The sequence below is a fragment of the Indicator indicator genome, chromosome 7 (assembly GCF_027791375.1).
Source record: "Indicator indicator isolate 239-I01 chromosome 7, UM_Iind_1.1, whole genome shotgun sequence".
Lineage (NCBI taxonomy): Eukaryota > Metazoa > Chordata > Aves > Piciformes > Indicatoridae > Indicator > Indicator indicator.
The window spans coordinates 5579625-5592308 of NC_072016.1; the positions used below are offsets into that span (position 1 = coordinate 5579625).

A 12684-nucleotide genomic window follows, 5' to 3' on the forward strand; every position below is an offset into this window, starting at 1 on the left:
CAAACGTGCTAGAAACATGTACGTTTCAGATATATTTGTTGTGGATGTGATGCCAAATCAGGATTAATTCCATTAGTATTGATTTTATACTGATATATCTCCTAGAGTAATCTGCTGGGGAATCAAGCTCAGAGTTGTCTAAGATTCACCAAAACAAAAATGATCCCACTGGTGAACTATTTTGAACCTCTTCTTTTTTTTAAAAATAATATACACTGCAATTTTAGTTGCAATTTCCTTTCATACATCCAACTGAAAAGAATTAAGACATAAAAATGTTATAAAATTAATTTGCTTTCTTAGAGTAATGTGGTCACAAAAAAGCGAATTGGTTCATTTGAGCCTCAGAACATACAGAAGCCCCAACTCTCTAAACATTGTCATTATATAACAGAATAACCAAGGTCTGATGTCTGTGGTTCCTCATGCAGCTTTTGCAGCTCTTCTCACAGTGGCTAGAAATGGTATCACATTCTAGGTCCATCTGAATCCCCTTTCTCATGCAGTGTCAACATCTGGTACAAGCAACTTGTCTTCCAATTCTGCCAAATGTCAGCTGACTCTGCCAGGAGGCACCACCTCTTCTGATCTGGTTGTTGTTAACAGTCTTTTTGACTGAAACAAGCTAGGTGGCTTTACACCCTGGCTGCTCATCAAGGCTGCTTATGGTGTAGATGAGGCATGATACTTCACAAATGCAATTGCTGCCAGCTCTTTGCAGAATTCTTCCAGCACAATCACGCCCTCTAGTAACGTCATGTGGTCAATGCTAAGGAGTAAGAAAAAACAGCAGAGAATGAGGACTGGCATGTAAAAAATAACCCAAGCCAGCCAGGGGTCTTGAAGAATATGCAATGTATTACTCACATGGGCCCTTCTGGCTCCAAGCCCAGCAGGCGTTTTCTGACCAGCAGAAGTTTGGGAGTGAAATCTGGGATGCGCTGAATTCTAACCATGAGGTCCCCAACAACCTATAAAGCACAATGCCACCAACACACAACATTAACCACTCTGCAGAGTGCTCAGCAGCAAGCTTAAAGGACAGCTTTCAGTGCCCAGCATGCAGAGCCACTTCACCATCCTCACAGGCTCATAAAACAACATGCAGAGCATCTGCTCTGCCACAAAAAGGGTGAGTGGGAACAGAAAGTAAAGAGACACAAAAGGACAGCAAGTCTTGAGTCTCATAAAGCAACATGCAGTGTCTGCTCTGTCACAAGAAAAGGGTGAATGGAAACAGAAAGAGACACAAAAGGACAGCAACTCTTGAGCCTCACTAGCTGTTGCCACAATTTCCATTATGTATTTTAATTATGCCAAGGATTAATTTGTCTTAGTAAATGTTGTCGCAGGCAACTGCCCAGTAAATTCCTGCATTAACGGAAAGCACAAGGGGACAGAGTGAAAATTCTATTTTGAAATGGGGAGGAAGAAGGGAGCTAAGCCCTCTGTTAGTACTGGGCAAGCATCATTAATAGGCTCCTGACCAGCTTAGTAACAGCTGGTGCGTGGGGTAGGTGCGGGATCTCTGACTGAGAAGTCTGCAGCTTGACAGGCACCCAGCCAGCCCTTCTAGGGTGCAGGTCTGGCAGGAGGAGATGGAATCAGAAAGCAACAGGAAGGAGAATTCAGTAAATCCAGGACTTCATTGTCAAGAACAGCCTTCACTGGTAAAAAACAGGAGGATGAGCAGAGATATTCATCCAGGCACAGGCTATTCAGGAGTGTCCTTTGCTTGTATGTCAACCAAAGCCATCTCTTTCTCATCCAGGTGCACACCTGTGCCTGCTCTGTTCTTACAGCACTACCTAACGTTGCCTGCAAGTGACAGCAATGTGACCTAGTCCAGGTTAAAGCAACATCATTGCCAGAGGGGATATTTTGCATCTACACAACGAAACTAAGCAAACAAACACTTCCGAAGACATGAGGACAGAGAAACAAATTTTACAATATTTTTGGTAGGAAATCCAAACTCTACATTCAAATGAAGAGCCCAAGCTCCTGCTTTCAGTGAGAAGCCATTTGTCAACTTAAACTACCCAGCAACATTACCACTAACAATGAAGATGCTAAATACATCACTGCTCTACAGCCATATATAAATACTGAGTCTTTACTCACCCTGACAATAACAGAGAAGAGAGACCTGCAGCCAGAAGCTAGGTTTACATAAGGATCCAAAAGGTATTCATGTATGTGAGGATGGGGAAATAAGGACAGCTTGGACAACACTGACGTAACTTGCAAATTTACATCATAGGGCTGCAAAAAAAAAAAAAGATAAAATACAAGTACAGTGCTTAGTTATTTTTATGCTGGGTTCTTTTCACACATCCAGTGTTTATTTAATTACTACCTTACATACAGAGTTACAAATAAATAAAGAGTAAAGCCCAAAGACTCTTGCTCTCCACAACAGGAGTGATGCAAATGTAACACTTGGGTACTAAGTGTCATTATCTGTGTAACTGCTACCACCACCTGAAGCTTTTGCACACTTACTAATTGTAGGACACACCCTCTTCCTGCAAAACATCTCTTCAGCTCAGCAGCTAAACAAATGACATAGAGTCAGCCTCAGTTAAACATCTGCTTGCTTCTCCTGGGTAACTGTGAAATGTATGAGCTCAAGAAACTGAGAGAGACATCCATGTTTACAGCTAATATGGTATTTTTCTTCTTCTACTTTCTCTTTTTCTTGGAAAGAACCATTGCAGAATGCCTGGTCACCTTGTGGCAGCATGCTATGAGAGAAGAGAAAGCAGCATGATATGCTGAGATCCTTCTCTACCTCCTTTCCCCAAATCAACCAAATGGGAGAGGCAAGGCTGTCAGATGCTTGAAGACGCTCATCAGTCACGAGGGAAAAAATAGCACCTAACTTTCTAGGAAAAAAATAGTACCTAGCTTAAAGGATTTTACTGTTTCAGTAAGAAAGCGATTTCCATAAAAGCAAGTATATTCACCATATCTTATTTATGTTCCATGTACTTTGTTCTCCATCCTTGGTTTCCTCATCACAGTGAAAACAAGCTGACATTTAAATTCAGCCCCAAATTGGCAAACTAGTGGAATTTCCTTCCATCTATTCTCTGGTGGAACAGACTACATTGGCAAAAGGTGGACAGACATTCCCTTGGTACACCCCTACGCTAGTCTGAAGATGCTACCAACACCCAGATGATTTAATTTCACCTTGTTTTGGGTTACAGGATCCTCATTCAGTCTCTCTGCCTGCCTGTTGGCAGTAAGATCCTCGGTGGTAGAAGCACACTGAGAAGAGGATGATTTCATGGCCTCATTTTTCTCCCAGTCAGTGGCAGTTATTTCTGTACTTGATATTCTAGCAATAGATTCATCCCAGTCTTCTAACAGATAAAGATTTCAGACCCTGGACTGGAGATGTTATAGGTAAAAGAGATCACTGCAATTCAAGTTCTTGCAGGAAAGTTACTCTGCAGGCAGACACAAATTCCTTCCATAAATCTATTCTACTGTCTATCCAGCTGAATTGTAGAAGGTCTTTAGACTTGTCTGAGTCAGTCAATTCACTAGGAAGCTTTGAAGCCATGAGCATTATCTGGTGTTCACAAGAAGAAAAGGAAATAAAGTAGTAACACGTGCTGTGTTGTTCAGACAGATTGTTGTTGTGATTTGAACTAATTGAGAGCATTAAGGAAAGCTGCTTCCTCACACAGAGCTTTTATTTCTATCCATATGTCAGCAGACTCAGTAAGACAGTCTTAGAGCAGATAACATCCCAGAAAATGTCTCTGTAACTAAAAAGGTTAAAACCAGAAAAATCTGCAGTTCAGGAAATTCTTACCAAGTTCTTAGGAAATGCTCAGCTCTGCAGAACTGTATAATATTAATAGGAAGAAGGAGGTACTGTTTGCCAGATGAGGTACTGGATTTGAACACCTTGAAACAAGTTACTTCACTTGTGTGCCTCAGCTATCTCTTGTCAGAAACCAGCTTAATGATACCTGTAACCTCTGCAAAGTATTCTGAGGTCTCCTGAAAAAAACACAAGAACTAAAGGTACAACTCTATCTACAGCACAGACATTGAACACAATCTGCAAGTAGCACTGTGTCACCACTAAAGGTTTTTCAACATTTTTTCGCTTTGTCTGGACATTAGCATCCACTATGTCAAATCTGCCACTGACAGGACCCAGGGGGTGTTTTTGTTTTTTTTTCTATGCAGTTTCTGTGTTCTGCTGTGAATGGCCTCTAGGAATTTCAGTTTGGTTTTTGGGACAGGGTTTTGCTACAATATAGTAAGAATTTACCCTTTATGTCTGGTTCAGAAATTAAATTCTTCTGGAGTCAAGAACCATTTTTGGCACCTCGTTTGACTGGAACATGTCCAGAGAAGAGCCACGAGGATGATCAGAGTGCTGGAGCTCCTCTCCTATGAGGACAGACTGAGAGAGTTGAGTTGTTCAGTTTGGAGAAGAGAAGAGTCTGAGGAGACCTTATTGTGGCTTTCCAGTACCTAAAGGAAGCCTACAGGCAAGCTAGAGAGGAAGTTTTCAGGGTGTCAGGTAGTGATAGGACTAGGGGGAATGGATCCAAGCTAGAGGATTGAATTAGACATTAGGAAGAAGTTCTTCACCATAAGGGTGGTGAGACACTGGAATAGGTTGCCCAGGGAGGTGGTGGAAGCCCCATCCCTGGAAATATTTAAGGCCAGGCTGGATGTGGCCCTGGGCAATCTGATCTATTTGAAAGTGCCCTGCCCATGATTCTTGGAGTCCCCTCCAACCTGACAGTTCTGTGATTCTGTGCCTAACCCAAACGTGTGTCATGCTGCCAGGTAGTACATCCAAACGGACACTCTGCTTTGTGTAACTGTGCATATCTGACACCCAGGTGTTTCTCAAGAGATGTAACTTGGGTTCTTTTTGTAATTTATATGTCATTGCTCAGACAACATTTTCATATGCATGAGGCTTGTTTGTCCTAAGAGCTGATGATATCTGGTGTTCTTCATCACTTTAATCTATAACCATTTCAGCTAGTGAAGCATGCAGAACATGTTCACTGGAAGCAAAGCTCTGAGAATACACAATACAGCAATGGAAATACTTGGCTTTCTTTCCCAACTTCTGAATTATACAAGTTAGTTCTCTCAAACATCCTCTGAACACTCACAGAGCTGACCTAGAGGCTACTACTGACTTCCTGGCATGTTTCCTATGGATTTATATGTTCAAATAACTCTTGTCCTCCTTATGACCAGGAAATCTGGCACTACCACAGCTAATTGTTCATTTTGTAGACAGTTCCCTATGAAAAACAAAAGAATGATACAAACTTCTGAAGTTGGTACTACTGCATCTGTAGCAAATTCAGGTGGTACTACAGGGAGGGTACTCTAGACTTTCAGGGATCATTTTCACTGGCAAGAAAAGTTATCTTGATCTAAAGCAGTAACACTGACTTGGCTAACATAAGTCCAGAGTTTAAAGAAGACAAAGAAATAGTAAGTTTTCACACAGAGCAATCTCCTTTTCACCTCCCTGAGCCTTCACTTCACCTTTCCCCAGAAAGCCCAGGCCATGCAGGCTGGCTAAATACAGAAACAGACATCAGGAAAATTAACTGCCTTTAAATTCCTTTGTACTAATATAGGTCTGTCACATGGCTCATTTTCTCAACAGGGGGACAATCAGATCCTACCTCATTTGTTTGTCCTTGGCAGCTATACTTTTATTATTTGAAGATAATCAAACAGGAAAAAATATTATTTTACATTGCAGACTGAAAAGGATACTTTCTAGAAACTTTCCACACACCAAAACCCAGTTTATTCTAACAATGAAAAAACCAGGGGAAATGTTAGCAGTGATAGAGTAAGTTCTTTTCATCTTACACAGTGATGTAAACTGCTTCCAGGATATGACTTCAGATTGAAGTTCACTGAAATGTGGCAGAAAGGAATGGGACCGTATTTTATTTACTGAAAAACGTATATGTTGTCTAAGTGCAAATTCCAGAAAATGAAAACAGAGTCAGTGATGCTAGTACTGAAGGATTACTAAGATACTGTCTTACCCTCTTCTTTTACTTACAGGATAATCTTGTCTTCCTCGTGTATTTAAAATGTTTCTGGTCAAGAAAACATTTAGTACAAAAAACATGGGTCACAAAAATGAGAGTTTTTGTCCTCTGCTTTTGTGGAGAGTGCCAATCGTTATAACATCCTGCAATCTACAGAGATCTGCCCCTGGACATGGCACACTACACAATAACCCTGATGCCATAATTGACATCTGAGTGATGTGAAACCATGGAACCTTGGAGATCAGCCCTTTAGTCGCAATGAAAGTATCAGAAATGGAATTCATAACCTGTTCTTCCTTACCTGATCAAGAATTCTGCCCATTCTTTCAAACAGGACTTTCAAGAAGTGTCCTTCAAAAAACGACGCTTCTAAATTGCACTTTTCTAAAGATCTGGGAGACCCAGGCCACTCCCACCGTAAGCAGATGACACAATAGTCCCGGAACTAGAAAAGAAGTAGTGAGGAAAACAGATTCAAACCTCCATGGAAACTGCTTCTTTCATTCGAATAGTCCTTATGCCTTAAAAACATCACCTGTAGCTACATGAAAAAACTAAGCCCCAAAAGAAAAGTCATTCTAACATCAATGTAACTGGTTTCTATGCAGGCACCTCATTTTCTTGACATTCAGGCTATTAGGATAGTTTCAAAAACACAAGTGGAGAATAAAGCTCCCCCAAAGCATCTGTGGCCAAACCAAATAAGCAAAGCTAACAATACACAGCCTGATCAGGGTTCTTCTGAAGCAGGAATTGCATTCAGGTACATTCTTCTTGTCAGTACTTTACCACACTTTCACTGTATTATGTGTAGCTTATCTTCCTACCCAGTCTATATTGCTCTCTAACTCCCAGTACAGGACAAGCAGACGTGGATGCAGGAGGTAAAAATGAAGAAAGTACTTCAGGGCTTTCTCTTCCTTCCTTTTGTTTCCTATCACCCATGACAATCTTTCTTAACTTCTGCCTCTGATTTGCTGCATGCTTCCTTATCTCTCACTTTCAAGGAATTATATCTTGAAATTTGCACAGGTTATAGCAGTGAAAATAAGGAACACAGGAATAAACAGTAAAAAAAGAGAGACAATACAGACTCAGAAATTCTTCACTGCATGTAGCTTACCTATTTGTGCAGGCTTCCAGAAATAGAAATATGGAAGCATAACAGCTATTTGGATGTAGTAACAGCAATAGGCAGGGCTATTCTTAGGGGGAAAATATTTTCAGAGTAGTCATATCATTGTCAGGAAGTGACAGAAACCAATTCAGTTCTTTAATAACTCCCAGAATACTCTTTTTCCCAAGGCATGAAAGAAATAAAAAGATGATATGTGTTTTCTGGCATCCAAGTATAGAACATAGGGGGAATTTTACATCGACCTTTGTTTCTTCACTGTCTATTTTCAATTCCTTTTCAGCAGATACTACAGATAAAATCCAAGCTTCCCATCTTAAACTGCTGATATAATAATTCAGAGGTTATGGAATTTTGTAAGTAACTACTACACATAGCTCTGTTACTCTACTCCTTTGCATGAATTGTTCTGTTCTAGAAGATGCACAGGGCTTCAATAAGAAAGCTGCAAACAAACAGCGATTGTCCTCTGACAAAGGAAACTTCAGATGTTTGTAAAAACAAGACTCATATTTATGTCAAAACGATAAACCATAAAGCTTTCCCTACCTACTAAAACTCCTAGCTTCAAACCCAGATGCCTGAGGCTGCACATTCCCTGTGATGAGCCTTTATTTTTAAAGTCCCAGATTGCATAACTCCTATGCAGCATTTTAATTTCCCTTTAGTCCTTTCAAACAGCTCGGCAGGCAATTCTCCAAGAGAATGCAGATAAATGCAAAAGCAAATTAAGAATCTATCTGCAGTTCAGATCTTCTCTCAGTGCATTTGTTATATGAATATTAATGCATTTAATGTCATCCATTATCCCCACTGGAGTAATACAAGGTGGATTCAACGTCAAAAGATCTCCAAAGGTAAGTATTCATTAGAAAATAAAAATTGAATTTTCCCATCTTCCATCACCAAAGGATGCATTTTGTAGGGCTATTTATAGAAGCATTTGTATATTCTCAAGCATTTCAAATTCTCAAGGACTAAGGAAGATGTCACTGACTTACCTGTCTGTGGGCATCTCTGAGGTAAGTATCATAGCCTGTACCCTCCACATGATAGGACGACTTAGCTTCATCAGGTACAAGACAGAGAAAACTGAAGAGAAAAAAAAAAAGTACATTAAGTATCTATAAACCAAAGACTACCAGATCAATACTTTCTCATCATCTGTAGCAGTGTACACAATACTGAACTGTCTGGCCAATTAATCCCCAGATTCTACCACCACTTTATGTTGAAAACAGAGAATACGAAACCTATTTAAGTGCATCTATTCCAAATACTGTTTGTAATATATATTTCAGAACTTTTGTATCTAGCACTAGAGGTAAAAATCTCTGTGGAATCATATTCCTGAGAATTAGCAGACTGAATGGAGATAAAAAGGAATATTCAAAACCAGGTTAGGTATTTGCCAAAGGTCAGACTCCATCTTACTAGAACATATGGAAAATTTACTGGGGAATAAATGAGTCGAAAGAGAAGGAGAATTACAGTTAGAATTCTTCTTAACCTACTGCACGGGCAGTTTTATTTGCCATAGTTTGTTGTGGTAAAAAAATTAGCTTCTAAGAACATACAGAAATATTTGCATATAAATGTTCCAGTCTCAAATATCATTGACTTTGCCCAGCTATGGAATGCAATTACATGTCTTTATTACTTCACCAATATCTGACCTAAAAAACATCAGGAAATTCTGAATCTTATCAGAGAGGAACTGTCTTCTATTAAAAAAAAATATAGAAAAAAGACTAAAACTTCTGGACAGCAAAATAAACCCCATGTGGGCCCTGTTTCCACATTTTAGCTTTCTCCACATCCCAAGAACTGCTGGAGTCGTGTTAAGATTTATTTGCAGAAGTAAGCAGTATTTTTGTATGGATTTCATCTGATCTGAAAAAAAGAAATATAAATTTGCCAAATACTGCAAATTCTGAAAATGCTTCTGTTCACTCATGGAGTTTACACAGGGTGAACTCAGGAGAGTGTTCTTTGTGTCTTTGCTCCAAACCATGTCCACCATCAACTATATATAGCAGTACTGGGGGTGAGAGGGCAAGCAGCGACGATGCCATTCTATGCTGACTGTCCTCTGGCTGTTTGCTTCCGTTGGCTAACACCTTTGATTATTTCTGGGTAAGCAGATAGGTCAGCACTGAAATACCAGTGCTGTTTTGCTACTGTGTATTAACACAGCAAGCAGCATTTGTCCTAATGCTAGTTGCTAAGAGAATTACCATCATTAAGTTGCTTAGAGCAGAGCTTGTCCTCTTCGTGATATCCAATTTGCAGCATGTCTAACATGCACAAAGGTATGTTACAAGTGACAGAGGTGCCCCTTGATTTTCAGGGAACAGACAGTTATCTATAGCATGGCAATTATGTCCTGTTACATATGTGTTTAAGGAACATCAGGAAGTTTGAGGGATTTCTTTTTCCCCCTAAAATATTTACGGCAAGACTCCCCAGCCTTCTCCAGGATGGTCAAGTCCTGTAACAGCAGTTTCAGCATAGCAAATATTTTTGAGAAAAGAAAGTTTTATAATCAATGAGGCTTTCATCCTCAATTCTAAGAATCTGCCTAGACTATTAGCTGTAAAGCCCTTCTATTTTTTCTCATTTATGTTGAATTATTTTTACTTATTGTAAGCTCTAATCTTTCAGGAGTAGCTTTCTGATAAAATGCCACATAATTTCATTCCGTGGAGTCATTTTACCAGCTGGCACAGAATAACATCCCTTACAGAGTACATTTCATTTGAACAGCGTGTGCAGACACCCACACATTCAGAGATTTCTTTTAAATGTTTGTTTCAACTTACCTATTTACAATTTTATGGACTTCAGTCTTCCCATCATTTTTTGGATGTTCTGGACTGACAGGTGGAGAAGCACTGAGCCACTCTTGAGCTGACAATGTGTTATCTGGAGACAGGTCAGTAAATAATGGATCTTCCTCTAGGTCTCTGTGAGATTATATTGGACAAAATCAATCATTCACAGAATGTTGTGGAAGGCAGGAAAATGTCTGGGTCAAAAGGCAGCTTTTCTGGTTTTTCTCCTCTGAACAACTTGCATGTTTTCCAGAACACTATCATATGTACCTCTTTTTTAATGAGCACAAATACCCAACAAACTTTGTTTTGAAGAAAAAAACATTTCTATATCTGAACAACAGGATAAACATTTCTGTACAAAATCACTGCGTTAAATCACTCTTTAGCCATATATTCTACATGAGAGAGTTATCACCAGGAAATAATTAAATTATTTTAGATGACTTAGCTGGCATGGCTAGTCCTCACCCCTCCATTAGTACAGGAGACACAAGAGCATTGGAACAGGCTGCCCAGAAGGATTGGGGTCTCCTTCACTGGAGACTTTCAAAACCCATCTTGACATCTTCCTGTGCAACCTGATCTAGGTGAATCAGCTTTGGCAGACAGGTTGGACTGGATGATCCCCAGAGCTCCCTTTTTTACCCCTACCATTCTGTGATTTCCAGAAGTTGTTAATACAATAATTTCTGCATCCCTTTATGGAAATGGATTAATAGACACAGCACTTAAAGTCTTATCTATGCTCACTTTTCTTTCAATTTTGTTCCAGAAATAGGGATCTGAATTAGTTGTTGTGAAAACCTCAGTTAGAAAAGAAACTTACACTGCTCCTGCAATCTGTCCATTCTCCACCACATCTTTATCTTCTTGACAGAGAGGCCTATATTCCATATAGTTTCTTTCTTCTAAATTTCTCAGAACCAAGTTATAAAGGATGTGCTCATTGGGTTTTTGCAAAAGGTGCTCAAACATCCGCAAAGTCATTATGCTGATCTGCAACATAAAGAAGTGAAAATTCAACAAACTGATGTGTCACTGCATTATGCTTTTTGCCTTTTATCTGGTTTGCACACCCAAGAATGTTGCAATTCTTATTTAGATCATGGAAGGAAGCAAAAACCCTAAGAAAATTAGGAAACTGCTATGCTGAATGTGGTATAAACACAGATGAAGATTTCACACGTTTGAAAATCAGTATGTGGATGAATTTTTTTTTCCTGTAAAACAAAAATGTGTCTAGAATCTGCCAAAATAACAATACAAAGAACATTCAGAGAACTTACAACTTAGCCTTCCATATTACAATCAGATCCATGCTGGAAGATGGTTATCATTGTGCAAATGAGACACAAAACAAGACAAAGTTAGCAATAAAGACCCAAAACAAAACAAAGTAATACTGGGATATTGTGACTAGATCTATAGGCTACAATTTTGACATGGAGACATTATGCAAACTTTTAAAAGGAGACTGATTTTAAGCAGTAGAGAGACAGGTTTTTAAAGACAGCTTTAGAGAGCTTTGCTTTGCAAGCATCAACTAATTTATACAGACAACTCACTCTGACAAGATGAGCAGGTAAGCATACTAAAACAAAAAAGATAGGCTTGGGTTGTATTTGAAAAAATAGAGGATGAAGGTTGTTTCATGGAAAAAATGAAACAAGCACCTCCCAAGGAGGGATTATACTGATGTAAATTATTTTAACAATGTTTACTGTGTGCAAAGTGCTTATAGCTATTGTATCATCTTTTAAATGGCATCAGGCAGATTCTCTGACAACATTTACCTTATGTAAAAACTAGCAAGTTTTTAACAATACCTTATGGGATAATATGACAGAATTGGCACCATATAACACTGAACAAAGCACAAATTAAAATGCAGTTGCAGAAATGGATTTTTCCCTATCTTACAGACGAGCAAGCCTGACTAGATACACACAGGGGCCAAGCAAATTTAGGATAGAATCTTTATTAATGAGAACAATATGCTTGCTGGGGAAAACAGCTTGACTTTTGTTTTCTGAAGGGAATTTTTAGCCCTGTCAGCCAGGCAAAAAAACGGTCAATTGACACAAATGTGAAAAAACCTCATGTCATTTTAACATTCTCTACACAAGACAGAACTGCCCAGCAGACATTATCATTACTACTTCTCACCTCGTCAGAAATATGATCACAGTGTTCAATTAACCTATGTCGCAATGGATGTCTGTTGATGTCTGCCAAAGTTTCTGGCTCCCTGTGTTCTCCAAGTATAAAATAAACTACTTCCTGCAGCAAGACGTCTGAAGTCACTTGACGAACAATGCGATGCAATAGTGCAGTTGATGTGAGGATTCCAATCTCTGAACTGAACAAAACATTTCGTGTCAGCCATGTAGCAGATCTCAGATGAAAACAAAAATAAACAGCTGGACTGGGGAGTCTGTTCTGCTGTGTCTTGTAGGATGCTACTCACGTTTGCATCAGCTGGGGTTCCATAACATCAATGAAAAATCGTTCCTGCACAGCTTTTGCCATAGCAACAGCAGTAGTCTGAAACAAAAGTACAAAATGCTGTGTCTCAAACTCACACGGTAAGAAACTACTGGAACTACTTATTTGCTGCCTACATTTATAATCCATAAAC

General features: G+C 39.3%; 1 protein-coding gene across 1 annotated transcript in view; it reads right to left on the reverse strand.

The window, feature by feature from the left end:
* Window positions 1-484: 484 nt before the first annotated feature.
* The window catches only part of FHIP2A (FHF complex subunit HOOK interacting protein 2A), a 30069-nt gene continuing 17869 nt past the window's right edge, over window positions 485-12684 (reverse strand). The window contains exons 9-17 of the mRNA XM_054382218.1: window positions 12514-12590; window positions 12213-12405; window positions 10873-11042; window positions 10032-10175; window positions 8211-8301; window positions 6376-6519; window positions 2125-2265; window positions 868-971; window positions 485-769 (exon numbers count right to left, since the gene is read on the reverse strand). Of these exons, the coding sequence (XP_054238193.1) occupies window positions 664-769; window positions 868-971; window positions 2125-2265; window positions 6376-6519; window positions 8211-8301; window positions 10032-10175; window positions 10873-11042; window positions 12213-12405; window positions 12514-12590 (1170 nt within the window). The 3' untranslated portion in view covers window positions 485-663. The remainder of the gene's footprint in view (window positions 770-867; window positions 972-2124; window positions 2266-6375; window positions 6520-8210; window positions 8302-10031; window positions 10176-10872; window positions 11043-12212; window positions 12406-12513; window positions 12591-12684) is intronic.